The sequence below is a fragment of the Mustela nivalis genome, assembly GCF_964662115.1.
Source record: "Mustela nivalis genome assembly, chromosome: 16".
Taxonomy (NCBI): domain Eukaryota; kingdom Metazoa; phylum Chordata; class Mammalia; order Carnivora; family Mustelidae; genus Mustela; species Mustela nivalis.
Window position 1 is genome coordinate 19,178,204 of NC_139035.1, and position 16,998 is coordinate 19,195,201.

Consider the following 16,998-nt stretch of genomic DNA (forward strand, 5'->3'; position numbering starts at 1 on the left):
CCAGGCTTCGGGAGAGATGGTCAACAGAAGCCCTCTTCGACAGCAGAGGCATGACAACTGGCATTTTGGGGGGTTGGTTTCTGGGAACTTGAGGCTAAGCCTAAAACTGCCTTATTCTCCCAAGAGTCGTGGAACCTGTGACCCACAATGGCCAGCAGACACCGCCGGCAACTCCAAGAGGTCAGCTTATGGAGCCCTCTAATGAGGCAGCTCGGCACAAACACTGCCCCAGCTGGCTGTTTCCAGAGAGCTCTGGAGACCTGGGTCCGGGGAGGAAGACGGGACGGCCTCACCTGTGGCTGCAGAGGGGCAAACCCCGAGAAACTGTCTTGATCCACCACAGACGCCACCACCTGAAACGGAGAGAGGAGCGCGTGAGGCTCGGAAGCACAGATCTCCCACGCTGCCTGGCTTTCCCCACAATTCCCTCCTTCCTCTCCGTGCTCCCGCGAGCCCGCTGCCAGAGGCAGACAGGGGCTAAGGCATGGATTGCTGACCCTCTGGGTTACAAGCTCCAGCAACTGAAGAAACTAGTACCTGCCCAGCCCTGCTAACCCAGCAGGCTCTCTCCGCTCTCTCTTTCTGTCCTTTTTTTAAATTGAGGTGGAATTCACATAATACAAAATTAACCATTTTAAAGTGAACAATGCAGTAACATCGAGGACGTTCACAATCCTGTGCAGCCACTGCCTCTATCTAGTTCCAAGACGTTTTCCTCACCCCCCAAAAGACACGCCACACCCTCTCCTCCCAGCACCCGGCGTTCACCAATTTGCTTTCTATTTGTGTGCATTTACCCATTCTAGATAGTTCATGTGAAAGGGATTATGTAGCATGTGGCTTTCATGTCTGGCTTCTTTTACCTAGTATGACGTCTTCAAGGTTCACCCATGCTATTACTTGTATCAACGCTTTATTCCTTTTTTTTTTTTTTTTTTTTTAAGAGAAGGGGACAGATGCGGGGAGGGGCAGAGGGGGAGAGGGAGACATTAGCAGGCTCCAAGTTCATGCCCAGTACATGCCCCGGCACGGGGCTCGACCCTACAGCCCCGAGATCAGAACCTGAGCTGAAATCAAGAGTTGGATGTTTAACAGACTGAGCCACCCTGGTGCCCCGTACTTCACTGCTTCTTATGGCCATTCTGCTGCATCACACGTTTATCCACTCATCCACTGACAGGCCTTGGGGTGTTTCCACTGACCCAGGCACTCCTGAACTCTGCAGCTCTGAGAGAACCAGCTGCCCAGGCAGTAGGAACCCATTAGCCCTAAGGATATGTCAAAGTCAAGTGCAGCTATGGCAAGGGGCCGCAGGCTCACTCTGAATCACCTCTGGGAGGATTTAAGACCTGGATTTAAAGGAGTCCAGATTATAAAGGCATCTCCTCAGAGGGCTGCGGAAGCGGGACTAGGAAGAGCATGAAGCCAGGAGAATGCTGAGCTTGTCCGTTTCTCTCACATGCTTTCTCTCCATTTGCTGAGGTGACTGTAGCTGCACTTTCTCCCTGTTCTCCTCCCTGGCTCAGTCCCCCAGACTCAGCTACCAGTGACTAAGATGACTAACCCCGTGCCTCCCCAAGGCTCTCCTGCAGGGTCAGGCAGGAAGGGAGGAATGAGGAGCTAGAAACGATAAGCTAGAAGCGTTTGCCCACCTTTCAGCGAGAGCCCCACGCTGCCAACAGTCTCTGGCTGCCGTCCCAGGGAAGCATCATTGGGGGGGGTGCCCTCCTCCCCGGAGTCTGTCCCCACCCTGGTCCTCACAGGGCGCACACCATAGAAGCCTCCCGGGAAGCTGAAGGAGTCACTTACTGTCGCCTTGCCTAGGTAATCCTTCTTGGCCAGCTGAGCCACTTGCCTCTCATTGGGTCGAAACAGCCTGCCCACAGGGATCACCACGGGCTCATACAGCTTCTGTTTCTAGAACACAGAGAGCACAGTGTTTTCTCACCTGCAATACGGGGCTCATGATGCTTGCCCTGCCTCCCTCACTCAATGGATGCAAAGGTTCACCAAGATAACCTCACAAAAGCAGTTTTTCTACATGTGTAAAGCCTGCCTTTGTGACAATTTCTGAATGTCAAAGGTGAGAACAGTTGGTTTCAATATCGCGTTGCCCTGAGAGGCTGTATGGACATTTGTCCGTGTTATGCCCTGGGGAAGGAAGGAGGGGGGGCTGCCCCTTCCCCACCCCACAGACTCAACACAGGTGGCATTGCAACCACGAGGTGGCCAGGGTCCACGCAAGGCCCATGACATGACCATCCTTGGGCTGCCAGCGAGGACTCAGGGGTAGGCAAGCAGGCACGGCCTCTGCCCCTGTGCTGGGATCCAGCCTTGTGTTCCTTGTTCCCCCCAACCCAGCGCTACCACACAGCCTCCTGGACTTAACACTGCCAGATTCACGATCCAAAACATGGGACCCCACCCTGGGATCGGTGTTACCCAGAGCTCAGAGAGGGTACAAGCACCACGTCCACGACTTCTCAACCCGCGCGTCCACCGAAGCAGAGAGAACTCCAGTGAGAACCCTCCAGCCACCCGGTGTCATCAGTACGCTTACCCAAACACATTCCATGGCTTTGTCGATTTTAGTATGCCTCTGCTCAGACTTCATGCTCATCGCCAAAGCTAAATGTTCTTCTGCCTGCTTCCACTCCTCCTTCTTGGCATACATGAGAGCAACATTATATAACACCTAGAAAAGCACAGGCCACAACACAGAACTTGAGGCGGCTCCAGATCGAGGCAGCAGGGAAGAGCTGGCCTGTCTGCTCCTGGGACGTTGCTGGCTGACATCCCTGCCTTCCTCAGCTTTCCCGGGGGTATCTCCAATACAACACCATCAATCATGCGGCCAGGTGATGTTCAGCACGAGGACGGTGTTAAGAAAATGTCATATGGTGCATAAATCCAACACTAAGTGCGTTATTCTTTCAACAACCAAACAGATCAGGAGGGGACAAAAGCTCTTGTGTTGGTGCCACCGAGCCCAGGCCAGAAGACTGGACAGGTGAAGAGTGGGGACAGAAAGGGCTCCAGACGTATCATCCTGTACCAGCAGCTGCAGAACTCCGCCTGGGGCATGGTAATGAGTAATAGGACTGTGGTATGATTTCAGGGTAGGAGGAAACTCTGCGGGCAGAAGGGCAGTGAAGCCAGAAAGAGCAACATTATATAACACCTAGAAAAGCACAGGCCACAACACAGAACTTGAGGTGGCTCCAGATCGAGGCAGCAGACCAGCGCTTCCCCGGGGACATGCAGATATAGCACGTTCTCGGAGAATCATGATTTCCCAGGTCTCGGGTTGGGTGGTGGGATCACGAGCATCCGATCTATCACTACGCCTTACAACTTACACAGAGAATCCAATAATCTTTTGGATGCGTCGGCAAGATAAAAAACGACTAAGTGGAGTGAGAAGATTCTCGAGCAAAGATGGGAAGCAACAGAGAGCGGAAGAGGATCAGGCGGACAGCTAACAAAGAGGGCTAACTTTCCTTCTTTCTCGCGGGAGTGCAGTGGAGTCCCCCCAGCGCCCCAGCACCCTGAGCGGACCATGAGCTAGACAGCCAGGAGCTGCTGCGAGGTTTTCTCAGGTGTAACCAGGAGTCACAGCCTGCTGCCCCGGGTTGGTGGGGCTGGTTCTCTGGAGCCCCAGAGAAGAGATAGAGTTGGTCAACTGAAGCCTAGTGGGGAAGGGAGGGGTTGGCCTTCTCTCCCCCACGGAGGACTTGCAGGGGACAGGTGAAGGCACAGGGGCCCCAGGCCTTATGTCTAATAGGTGGCCTCAGCTTCACTCTCAAATTGTGGCAGTAACATTGCCTGCTTCCAGATTGTTCTGAGAAATAAATGAAATAATTCGTATCAAGCACCAAGTTGGGGTTGCTGACACAGGATGCGTATTCAACATGTATTTACTACTACCATGACTGTTGTTTGCTGTACCGTGTTGGGCCTTGCAGGGCGGCTGAGCAGAGAAGGGCTTTTGTCCCGCTAGAGTTGCCTGTGTGGTTTTGGGGAAGGCGACAGGGCTGAGTTTTGCAGACCGATGCCATCTGGGGACACCTGCTGTTTATAATCAAAAGGCTAAAATTACGAAGGATGGTGCTCTTCTGGAAATCAGTGCTGCCTTTGGAGGCAGTGTTGCTGCCGTTCTCCTTGTCATCCTCATCCTCCTCCTCACCGAGGCCGCCCACGGACCGCCTAATACAGGCCACTTTATCTGCCTGATCTCTAATCCCACCAGGTGAGCAGAGGCGTCGCTTTTGTGCTTGCATAGTGTTTCCACTGCAATCCTCTTGTCCTGACCTTACGATCTTACATTACACGTGACCGTGAGCTTCTGGGAGCTGCCACCTTGACTGTGGAGCTGCCTGGCATTATAAAATCCATGGGGTGGGACACCTGGGTGGCTCAGTGGGTTGAGCCTCTGCCTTCAGCTCAGGTCATGATCTCAGGGTCCTGGGATCGAGTCCCGCATCGGGCTCTCTGCTTGGCGGGGAGCCTGTTTCCTTCTCTCTCTCTCTCTCTCCGCTCGCCTCTCTGCCTATCTGTGATCTCTCTCTGTCAAATAAATAAAATATTTTTTAAAAAATAAAATAAAATCCATGGGGCTATTAATGAGTGTGTATGAGGTAAGCACTCAGCCCTTCTTTACAGATGGTGAGGAGCCTAAGGCTCAAAATTGACACGTCACTCACCTAGGATCACACAACGGCTAAGCATTTGCCCAGGATTAGATCTCCATCTGCCTGATTCCAAAGTCTTTGCCATTGTGGTAGCCAGCTTCCAAGATCACTCCCAAAGATTCTCACTTCTTGGTCCTCACCCTCCTGTTCCCTCCCACATCCAATGGAGCTGACGTGGACAGCCAATAGGATATTATGGAAATGAGGGGGTGCGGCATTGAGGCTGAGTTATGAAAGACTTTGGTCTTCGATATTACTTTCTCTTGGATCATTACACTCTCTGGGGAAGCCAGCTGTCATGTCCTGACAAGACTCAGACAGTGTTACAGAGAACTTCAGGTGGCAAAGAATGGAGGCCTCCTGCCAACAAGTAATACTACCTTGCCAGACCCGTAAATCATCGTCGAAGTAGACCCTCCCCCGGCCTCAGTCAAGCTTTCAGAGGATGGCAGCCCTGGTCGACATCTTGACGGCCAGCCCTTGAGAGCCTGTGAGCCAGAATTCCCCAACTAAGCCACTTTTGGATTTCTGACCCAAGAAAATGTGAGATATAAATGGTATTGTTTTAAGCAACTGCATCTCAGAATAATCTGCTATTCAACAACAGATCACCGATGCACTTCTCCTCTGTTCTGACAGTCTGCCACCAACATCAACAATTTGGTTCAGGGCCCCAGCCAGACAAAATGAACAGTTTATCAAGGCAAGTACAGACATGTGGTGGGACTACGTTTTCACCGAGTGAGTGAGTGGTGTTGCTGGGTGATGGCACCGGGAGCAAGCCCAGAACTAGAGGTCTGCATTTCCTTCCCAGGCTGTTTCTGCACCTCAGTGAGCTGTCGTCCTCTGCGGGCATGTTTGACTGGTGCGGCCCAGCCTGGCCATGAGTACAGGAAGGAGAACTCGGGTCCTTAAACATTCCTATTAGGTTCTCTGCTCCCTTTCTTAAGACCTTCTCTGCTCCCTTCTCTTAAGACCTTCTCCCACAACAGGCTTTTGTGACTCCATGACTAGAAAAGCCTAAAGGTCTTCAAAAAGGACGCTGTGATTTCTCAGAAATGAGGGTCAGACCGTGGTGAGAAGAGAGGGGTGGCATCATATGTACGAAAATGATTGAGGGTCTCATAGGGAGACCATGGAAACTCCAGGTTCACTTGCAGAAAGGACTATAAAACCAGTATTTCCTGACCCCAGGTCAGTTCAATTCGAACACCAGGGGAGCATTTCTCCCATGGGATTCTGCCTGGATGCCCCCATTTTATGATCCTTTTTCTATAGCTAATCAGTCCCCCAACCCTTTAGTCTGTATAAGTGGTTCTCACTGAGGGGGTGGGAGCGACTGGCAATGTCTGGAGATATTTTAGGTTGTCATGTGGAAGGGTTAGGGGAGGGGCTAGAGGCATCTGATGGGTGCACAGAACAGTCCCCTACAATAAAAATTTATCTGGTCCAGCAAATCAGTAGTGGTGGCATGGTCGAGAAACCTCTCTCTAGAAGGTTGGCCAAATGCCAACCAATTTCCTGAAATTCCCAAAGCCCCATTTCTCTGGCCGGTGAGAAGTGAAGTGAGTGGCAAGCTCGACACCGCCGGGCTGGATGGGGGCACTTGTCCCCAGGGGCCTGGGCAGCTGTGGACTCTATTATTAGCCCTGAGCAACCCTGGGAACGCTTGGCTTTCTCCTGCCTGAGAAACTAAAGCAAGGGGATTTTTTTTTTTTTTATCAGCGATTCTTCTAAATAAAGATCTATGATATTTGCAGGCCTTTTCGTTTTTCAAGCTAGTGGTGTATATTTGGAATTTAGGAGGGGGGATGGGGGGGTTGGTTGGAAAAAGCATGCAAGCCTGTGAAGTCAGAGCTGGTCATGTCTCTCCCTTTTGGTAATAGAGAAAGTCAGTTATCCTTCTATGGAAACCTTCCCTAAATGTGTACTTTGATTTGTTCTGTGAGCTGGGGAGGACAGATTTGTGCCAAATTATCCTTGCTCTTTCTCTGGGGATCAACCAAGCACACAAAGCCAGAGCCATGAATAGCAAAGAGCGTGGTCTGGAACTCAGGAGCTCAGGAGGGTTATGGCACGGATAGTGAACCCATGATTTTGGATGTGTTGGTATAATGCTGAGCAAATAGCTTGTCAGCTGGAATTATGCAAATTGTTATGCAAATTGTTATGAATACTTTCATAGGCCAGCACAGGCGGGCCCCATCCCTTCAGAGAACCCAGCAAGCTCCTTTCCAAAGGGTATTTTGAGCCTTATGTCAATATATTGCATGCCCTCAGTAACTGGAGACTCCGGGGTGAGCCTGTAGTTATTGATCTGAGCCTTTTCTTAAGGGGAACTCTGAGTCCTGAGGCCCAGAAGCCTTCTCCAAGCTCCCAGAGGTTTCAGCAGATCACTGGGCATCCAAACTGTCTGCTGTTCCCTCAGCCTTTGTGTGCTCCTGCCCGGATTGGGCCCTTCCTCCTTACCTCACAGGCAAACAGCTTGAACTGGAGCCCCAGGATCTTGTAGTCTATCAGCTGGTTCCCTCGAAGCTGAGTCAAGGCCTCTTTAAGGTCTTTAAGAGCTGCGTCATATCTGCGGGACAGAGGGAAATGAGACCACAGCCCAGGGCAGAGAGGAGCAAATGCGGGTAGAACACGCACTGGCTTCCCTTCCCCGGCCTGTCTCACTGGGGCAAGAAGACTTTCCAATCCCTTTTGTCCTGCTTTAGCTCTTTGCCAAGGCTGAGCCCCAGTATTCCACAGTACTTCGTGTGAGTGGCATCCCGGGACCGTGTGCATCCCAGCACCCCTGGGGACGCCCCAGATTCAGGCCGTCATGGGTACTTTCTTCTGTGTTCACAGGATCCAACTCCTACCTTTCTGACTTCACTTCCCAGCAGAGCCCTCATCCTCTCCCAGCAGCGCCAGCACCTGCTGGCCCCAAGGCCCCATGCAGCGATCTGGAGCCCTGCTCACCCCAACCCCTGCTCCATCCCCCCCACCCCACCCCTCAATGCCAGGCCAGGCTAGCTTGACCTGGCTCAGCTCAGAGACTCTCCAGAGCCAACGACATTGCTCTCCTTCCCAGAGCCTTCTCCTCCCAATTCTTTTGAGTCCAACTCAGCTTTTGGTTTCATGGCTTTCTTAGCCTCCTCCCTCTCCACACACTTTGGAAAACAGAAGAAAGAAACCACCAGTTAAGCCAGATGGCGTTTCCAACCCTACTCTTGGCACTGGCCGTTTGCTTTGTTGGATTGCCATTGTGCTGGCTGGCTCAAGGTGTACAGGGCTGCTGTCACTGGCTTTGTGAGAGACAGTGGGGCTGACCACATCAGTAATGCCCACCGGGATGTGGGCAGGACCTGGACTAGGTCTCTCAGGCCTGCCCTTGACTTCTGCAGAGTCCCTGGGAAGAGGGAGCTGCAATCAGGCTGCAGGGGGTAGGAGACGTGAAAATCAAGCTGCCCCCACCTCCTCAACTCACTGGCCCTGCAGGAACAAAGGTCGCTGCCCAGTCAAGGTTCCACCTGGGCAACGGAAACAAAGGTGCCTGAAATTCGGACACGGGCTGGTGATGCGTGCCTGCACCTTGGGACGGGCGCTGAGAGAAGGGGACCAGATCCACCAACTCTGCTCTTATCCGGGAGACCCTGGCAGAGCACATTCCTGGCCTCAGGTTCCAGGTCAGTAACATGAGTGTATCCCGTAAAAGGAGTGTATTGCATTTGAGGAGCCTGTAATAGGAGGCCGTTGCTAGTATGTGGTCCCAGATCCAAAACGCCTTGGACCTGAGTCCTAGCTTTGCCACATACAATCTGGTGACAGAGAGGAAGTTACTGAATTTGTCTGAGTCTGTTTCCTCCTCTTTATAGTTAGAGAGTAAATGGTCACATGTGCCTCCCAGGGCTGTAGGAACAATGATGAAGCACCCAGGAGCTCAGGACCTGGGCAGTTTGTCCCCAGGGGCCTGGGCAGCCATAGACTTTGTTTGTTTGTTTGTTTGTTTTTTAAGATTTAATTAATTAATTAATTTGACAGGGAGATCACAAGTAGGCAGAGAGGCAGGCAGAGAGAGAGGAGGAGAGAGAGGAGGAAGCAGGCTCCCCACCAAGCAGAGAGCCCAATGCAGGGCTTGATCGAAGGACCCTGGGATCATGACCTGAGCCAAAGGCAGAGGCTTTAATCCACTGAGCCACCCAGGCACCCCATGTAGACTCTATTATTAGCCCTGAGCAACTCTGGGAATGCTTAGCACACACAGTAATTTACTTTTATTATTATTATTATTAGTTATTATTGTTATTAGCATAGCTCTAAAATTCTGGCAATGACATTCATATGCCAATCATCTATTACATGCATAACACTCTACAGTGAATTAGGTGTTATCTGGAGATAAACTCCACGGTCTCAGCCGGTGGAAGCATGATCTCAACGGGCCGACCCAACCATGCTAAGGAACGTGTGCCCAGGGCAGCTGGGGCAGAAACTACCTATGCTGTCACCCTTGCTTCGGGGTCACTCACACTGCACCTGCGGCTTTAGCAGTAGTGAAAGAAGACAGGCGGGATCTGAAGGAGAGTGGCTTTCTCTAACACAGCCTTGTTGTTTAGGTAGATGACTGTCAAACGTGCTAAGAGCCTGCAGGACACTCCTTAAGGAGCAAGAAAGGTCATTGACCTGTTCTTACAGACACTGCCAAGAAGGGGGAGAGACTAGGCATCCCTGTTGCTCCTTTCTAAGCTGGGAGATTGGGTGACTGGCTCTGGGGACAGAGCCCAGAAGGAGGGGCGGATGGAAACGCAGGTGTCCCGTTCGTCGGGCGGATGCAGTTTCCACCGGGTTCCACAGCCTGCCTGGGAGGCAGCTGAAGGACCTCGGAACATACTTGGAGTGCGGTCAGCATTCACCCTGTCATGTGACCTGCCCCTGGGCCAGCTGGCTGAGCAGGAGAACTGCAGCTGTGAAGTTACATTGACTACCTGGAAACGAGTGAGCCCAACAAAGTCCTCAGAATTCTCCCTCTCATCAGGTTCTAAAGAACTGCACCCCCAGGGGAGGTGGTAGAGAAAGTGCTGGGGAATTATTCAGAGTGCTCACTTTGTGTTGAGAAACGGGGGTGGAGGCCCCCTGCTAAATGTCGGATTTAAAGCATCGCCCTGACCGCCTGCCACCCCCCCTTGTTGACCTGGAGCTGCACGGGCTTTGACACTCAGCTCTGCTCCCCATTGTACAGGCTCTGCATAAGCTCAGTGTGAGACTCCCAAGTCTCATTCAGCCAGCCCCCACCACCCTCCAGCCATTCGGAGCCTACAGTGTTCCCAAGGAGGCCAGGATGCTGGCATCCTCCTGTCAGGTTCTGCGGGGCACGGGTGGGAGTACTTTCCTCCCACGCTGTCCCTACCAACGACACTCCCCCACCCCAGCCCTGCTCTGGACCCAGAGCCCCCATTCCTCCAGGTAGGGGTTCACCAGCACACCACCAACCTCTAGGGGCTTTCCATAGCTCTGAGCCCAAGAGGGTATATACTCCCCATCTTGGCAGTCCTCTCTGTAGAGGTTTCTCAGTAACCACCGCCGTTCCTGACTGTTCCCGTCCCACAAAGTCCCCTGCAGTCCAGAATCCTGCCCCTCACGCACCTGTGTCCAGGACACTGGAGAGTTCTAGCGAGCTGGAGGACGTCAAAATGTCAGAGCCCTCCAAGGCGGAGCTTGGGCTCAGACCCTTTCCCACTGCAAAGACACCAGGGAGAGGCTCTGCTGTGTTGCCTCCGTGGGCCGGCTCCGTCTACAGGGTTTGCTGTTCCTAACCTGGCCCTGAGATTCCTAAGGCCCAGAATTGGAACCGCCACCACGTAGAGCTCCTTTCCCCTTTCAAAGGGCAAGGTTGGGTCAGACAGGTGAGGGTCTGTCATAGTCGGCACCCAGACCCCACCTGCTTCTCAGAAATGCACCCAAATTTTGTCCTGTGGAACTTCATAACGACGGGAGGGCCGCACAGCAACACGAGAAGGGCGGGGACTGGGGTGGGAGCTGAGAGGAAAAGCGCACATCCCATCGTCACCCTAAACAACCTCCATTGCAATCTAGAGGGATCCCTAGCCCCCTCATTAAGAAGTAATCTTCCTATGTGCCTAGGGCACTTACTTCAAAATTCTCTCTCATAGCACTTGCCCCTTTCCACCTTGCATGATAGCTCCTAGCGTTTGTGACCTGTTTCCGCTTTTAATTTGAAGGTTCCTTAAACTGAAAGTTCCTTTAAGGAAACCTCTTTAAGCAACCTTTCGCTTCCTTTTGTTTAATTAATTAAATAAGTTATTTATTATTGGATTAGACACAGAAATATGAGTGAATAAGATTTCATCTCTCAAGAAAGAGAGTCGTCAAGGAGACAAATATACAAGCCAACCCCTGTCACCGAGTGGAAAGATACTATTTTTTTGTTTTGTTTTGTTTTTTGGACAGGTACTATTTTAGAAGGCGCAGAAGAGAGTGGTAGCCACGCCAGGGCAAACTGGTGGAGGACAAGTGGGAGCGTAGGCAGCTGCTGGACCACGTAGGAGCAGCCCACGGAACTTCATCCTGTAGGACTGGGATCCACTGGAAGTTATTAAGCGGATCACATTTATTTTTTTAAAGATTTTTTTTTTTTTTTATTTGACAGAGACATAGAGAGTCCAAGTAGATAGTGAGGCAGGCAGAAGGACAGGGAAAGGCTCCCTCTCCAAGCAGGGAGCCCGACTCGGGGCTCGATCCTAGGTCATGGGATCATGACCTGAACTGAAAGTAGCCACTCAACCAACTGAGCCACCAGGTGCCCCACATTTGTTTTTTTTGTTGTTGTTGTTGTTGTTATTGTTGTTGTTTTAAAAGAGGATCGCTCTGAAATAAGACTAGGGGTTGGAAAAGCAGTTTGGAAGTGATTTCAGTTGTCCTGGTGAAAATGAGGGTCTAAACCAGGGTAGTGCTGGTGGAGAAAAATGGGTGTATTGAAGAACTTGAGAGGTCAACTTGACAAAGTTTGGAGAAGAGACAGGTTGATCCCAAAGAGAGATTTAGCAGCTGGTTGACTACAGGTGAGGGTCAATGCTATGGGAGAGGGTGAGATCCCTGAGGGTTCACGTATGGATTTTTAGGGGACACTGAACCCCCTGATATTGTACATAGAAGGATGTGTGTGCTCTTCTGGAAAGACAGGCCATACATTTTGCCATTAAACAACCACCTCTGGGGTGCCTGGGTGGCTCAACTGGTGAAGCATCCAACTCCTCTCTCTCTCTCTCTCTTTTTTAAAAGATTTATTTATTTATTTATTTGACAGAGAGAGAGAGATCACAAGTAGGCAGAGAGGCAGGCAGAGAGAGGGGGGGAAGCAGGCTCTCTGCTGAGCAGAGAGCCCGATATGGGGCTCCAGCCCGGGACCCTGAGATCATGACCTGAGCTGACGACAGAGGCCTAACCCACTGACCCACCCAGGTGCCCCCCCCCCCCACTCTTCTCTTGATTTTGGCTCAGGGCATGATCCTAGGGTCCTGGGATCAAGCCCTGAGTCGAGCTCTGCACTGAGTGGGGCGTCTGCTTGCGATCCTCTCTCCCTTTGCCCTCCCCTGTGCTCTTGCACGTGTACTCACTCTCTCTCTCTCTAAAATAAATGAATATGAAAAAAAAAAAGCCCCCCCAAAACCCAACCACTGCTGTTGGGATAAAAGGGGAAAAGGTCAAGAGCAGAGCCTGGGAGGTGGGGACACCAATGGGAACAGATGAGCAAAAGAAAAGCAGGCAGTTCAGAGTCCAATATAGTGCCTCATTTACATTGTTTCCTCAGTAGACCGTTGCTGAATTGAAGATGAACCTCGGTAGATTTTTCTCTCAGATTTAACTATTATCAACCACAGACTAACTGAATCCTCGGTCTCATTCCTAGATCTAAGATCTGTCTGCTTCGCTTAAAATCTGAACCTTGCAGGTTCTGGGGCTCGTGGACATTTTTGTGTAAAAATTTCCTGTGGGAGCCTTCCCTCTTTGTCAGTTCTCTCCCCTCAGTACAGGCTGTTAGAGCTGATTAAAGGATGGCTTTAGAGTTTGTCTTTTGAGATTTAAGATCAGCTGGAGGGTTGGTGCTCTGGCCTCCCTGGGAATCCCATCCATCTGGAGAATATAAGGATGAGGAAGGGGAACCGGGAAGAATCATGCTAAGAAGGGAGACAGAGGCAGGACGCCACCAAAAGGCAAATGCGTGTACATAGCTTCCCTCGGTCCCCAGCTTTCTCTCCCTAGATAGCCTCTGTGTCTGTGGGTTTCCTCTGGGAAGGGAAGTCTTCCCCACTGCCCTTCCCCCTTCAGGTGGTCGCATCTACATCTTGCAAGTCCTCTGAGCTTCTTGTGGTTGCCCCTGGCAACAGCTGAGCACAGCAGCTTTCCAGACTTTCTGACTAGACCCTGAGATCCAAGCCTTTCAAGATTGCCCCGGACGAGAGTCCCATCGTCCCCCAGTCCCCGGATGTTCTCTGCCGTCTCCCCTCCATCCCATCAAGCCCCACCTCAGCCGCTGCTCCTGCGCTCTCGCTCGCTCTCTCTCTCACACGCGCGCGCGCACACACACACACACACACACATCATGCCACCCACATCACGCCACCCACACCATGCCCCCACCACCATTTTCACTGTTCAAAAGTTATTCCTTAGGCTGAGCCAAATTCTCCTTCCCTAGAACTTGTGCCCACTAACGAAACAATTCCTACAAAGGGAAGTTTGCCATCCCCTAACACATTTTAAGTGAATGCTTAGAATATTTTTCCTTTGTTATTTGTATGTCTCTTTTGGGGGTATCCTGGGGGCAAGTAGTGGGAATTGAGATCAACTTTCATTTTCTAATTCTTTGGTTTTTTATTAATAATTCCATGTTGACTGTACAGTCAACATGGAACTACATGACAGAAAATACAGACAGGCTAGACGAAGGACAATTGAAATCCCTATAATATCACCACCCAGAAAGAACTGCTGGCAACGTTTTGACCTATGGCCTTCCAGACCATTCTGTCAAACAGAAATGGGATACATGTTACACATACTGTTTTGGGGGAAAAAAAAAAAAAGTACATACTCTTTTGAAATCTGTGTTTTAAATTTAACATCTGCTATGAATTTTTTCCCATATTAATATAAATGCCACTTATTTATCTGTATTAGTATATTCTTATATATAGAATGTTAATAGGTTACATTCTCATTCTGGTAGCTACATGGTATTTCACTGAATGGATTAAACCAGCCTTTTGAAAACACATCCTGTAGGAATGAAGGAAGGTCTCAATGTGGTTTCATGCAAATCCTCACTGTGTGACAGCTCACTGCCTCCTAGTAGAAGACCATCATGGGTGTTCCCTTGATGGCCAAAATACTACCAACCAGTGCTGCCCAAGCTATGACCCATCAGGGATGCCAGGGAGGGGTCACACCGGCTGGAGGGAAGGCCTGTGGTGGTTACGTGAGGTCCCTGTACGCTATGAGTTTGCTGATTGCTAACTGGACGGCAGGCCTGCACTCCCTCCCTCCTTCCCTGGGGAAGGCTTCTGCCTCATGCTGACCTATTGCATAACCTGTCCAGAGACGGTCAGTCACACTTCCCAACAGAAGCTGGAAGGATACTTCACAAACACAAAGTCTAGCAGTGCCAAAACCATGTCCTGGCTTCTCTGCAAACTTCCCCAGCTTGCGCAACACTGGACCACTTACTTCTCCATGTGGTAATAGAGCATCCCTCTTTGGAAGTACGCCACCGCCAAGTGTTTGTCTCGGTTAATGCTTTTGGTGAAGGCCTGTGGAGAGAAGAAGGGTCCAGACCTGATCCAGGAGCTAGGCAGTGAGGAAGGAGAGATGAGCCCAGAGGGAGAGGCAAAAAAGGGTATGAGAAGGGTCGATGTCTTGAAGGTAACAAGAAACTTAGAGGTCAGGTGTTTATATAAGATGGAGATGTTAATCTTTGCCTTTTGAGATTATTGACCGGATTAAAATAATAAAAGTAATGAAATAGGAGAACAATTAAACTGTTACATACAGTATTATGTTGATTAAGTAAATAAATATCATGCAATTAAAATAATAACCAGAATGCATTATAAAATGCTGGGATAGGGCCTGACCCAGGGAATCAAAGAAAGGCACAGCGACTGAGCACCAGAAGCAGAAGCATGTGAGGACAGATCTCGTGTGGGGGAGGGGGATCTGGCAGGGGGCAAGCAGGCAGGTGATGGCATAGCTGTGTCCAGACACATGGACATGCTTGGCCCAACTCTCTCCCCAACCGTGTGCACTCTGCCTCCAGCAGCCCCTGGAATCTGGGGTGCTATTCACTCAGCTTCTGCGGGGAGTTGGGAAGTACAGGCCTCTTCCCACCAGATGTGAGACCCTTGCCTGCTTCCGTCTGCCCACCCTGGGGTCTGATGTGGACTGTGTGCTTGGATTGTATTCCAAGTGGCTGCTCTCTTCTGTCTTTGCTCACTGGCTGGTCATGGCCATGGCCAGGATGGTTGTGGGAGGAACTGAGTCTCTAAAGACGCTGGGGAGTCAGTCACCTGTCCATACCCCCTTGCAAAGACTGGCAGTCAAGGGGGGGAGAATAAGAGCTAACATTTACACAATGGTGTGAAGTTACACAGCATCTACTAGTAGTTGGTGCCTCACTTCATCCTCAAAATGTCTGCCCCTCTCAGGAAGTCTTCATGACTTGCCAGAACCCCAGGTCCAGAAATAGGCAGAGGTGGGATTCGATCCTAGATCTTCTGCTCCCACACTCCAAACCCTCTCCAGCTTTCCCTGACCCACCCAAACAGTGATCACTGAGAGGGCTCAACCCCACAATGGGGAATATGACAGAGAAAAAACAGTTGAGGAGACACCCCACAGCGTGCCCTCTGCAGACATCATTAATCAACATGGTATGATTCGTACCAGCCTCTCCTTAAAAAAGTGCCCCTTATAACTGATGAGAATTGTCACGTGACAGGACACCTATTTTTCTTAAGCGCCTCCCCTTGCTCTCTAGGACAGGCAAAGCTCACACATATGAAATTCGTGGAAAGCCCAAAAAGGGGTTTTCTAATAGGTGTGCAGCAGCAAGATGGGGATCCAGGAGCCAGCACGAGTTCGTAGAAGAAAGCATAACTAGGGGAGTCTTCATAAAGGTGTGAAAGAACAATTCCAGAATGATCTGAAGTGAGTAGATGGAGAAGAAAGGAGCGCACAACCTACAGCCCACGGTTCCCAGCCAGTCAGTGCCCAGCAGAACCACCTGGGGGGAAGGACAAAAAAAGAAAGAAAGGAAAAGAAAAGAAAAGAAAAGAAAAGAAAAGAAAAGAAAAAAGAAAAGAAAACAACACACAGGGGCTGGTCAGGCTGCTCCCCAAGCCCATTTAATCAGGATCCCCTGGGGATGGGTCATGGTCAGCTTTTGTTCTTTGAAAGCTCCCGAGAGGTTTCTGAGGTGCAGCCTGGGAGGAGAACCACTAATGACAAAGGCACAAAGGAGGAGGCTCCCTGGAGAGGTGCCTCCACTCACCTTCTCCGCCTCAGGCATGTTTTCCAGGATGGTGTGCACGCACCCGATGTTGAAGCAAATCCTGGAGTGGGGGTCCTGGACGGCAGTGAAGGCATCCAGGGCTCCCTTCCAGTCTTTCTTGTCGGCTGCCAGTACCCCTTCATTCCAGAGGCTGATGGCCTCGGCCAGGGACATGGTCAGGCACAAGCCTGGGGCCCGGGAGGCTGCCAGGACCCAGAGAGAGGGTGAGCAGGGGTCTCCCGCTCCAGGGTGGCACTTGCCAGGCGCAGCACTCCGAATGGGGTCCAACAACGTCTCAGTGTTGCAAAGGCTCAGGAAATGTCCCCACCTTTCGGCAACTGACGCACAACCCTACCATGAGAGAGAAAAGGAAAGAGCTAGAGAGGGCGGGCGGCCGGGGGGGTGGGCCGGAGTGCGGGGGAGAGGAAGTACATCAGATACTGCCTGCCACGGGTCACTTCCCCAAAATGCTTCTGCTCTGTCACCCAGCAGCCCTCTGCCTTCCACTGCCGCTTTGGGGCGGCTTTCAGTCAGGTCTCTGGCCCCAGGCTCAGGGCAACCTCGGCAGGTGGAAGCTCCTTCCTGGGCCTCCCCTTCCACACCTTCCTTAAATGAGGGCGTTGGAGGAGAGGCTGGTTCTTTTCAGTCCTGGATGAATTCCTTGCTCCCCTTCTCATTACCTCATTGACTATCTGGATAAAGGTGGTTTTTGTTTTGTTTTTTAATCTGCAGCTAAAATTGATAAGGGGGAAAACTGTA

At 51.1% G+C, this 16,998-nt stretch overlaps 1 protein-coding gene across 1 annotated transcript in view; it reads right to left on the reverse strand.

Annotated features, from left to right (window-relative positions):
- Nucleotides 1-16,646, reverse strand: part of NCF2 (neutrophil cytosolic factor 2) — a 30,769-nt gene extending 14,123 nt beyond the window's left edge. Inside the window, exons 1-6 of the mRNA XM_082702936.1 lie at nt 16,240-16,646; nt 14,418-14,500; nt 7,161-7,269; nt 2,561-2,695; nt 1,810-1,917; nt 294-353 (exon numbers count right to left, since the gene is read on the reverse strand). Of these exons, the coding sequence (XP_082559062.1) occupies nt 294-353; nt 1,810-1,917; nt 2,561-2,695; nt 7,161-7,269; nt 14,418-14,500; nt 16,240-16,413 (669 nt within the window). The 5' untranslated portion in view covers nt 16,414-16,646. The remainder of the gene's footprint in view (nt 1-293; nt 354-1,809; nt 1,918-2,560; nt 2,696-7,160; nt 7,270-14,417; nt 14,501-16,239) is intronic.
- Nucleotides 16,647-16,998: the final 352 nt, after the last annotated feature.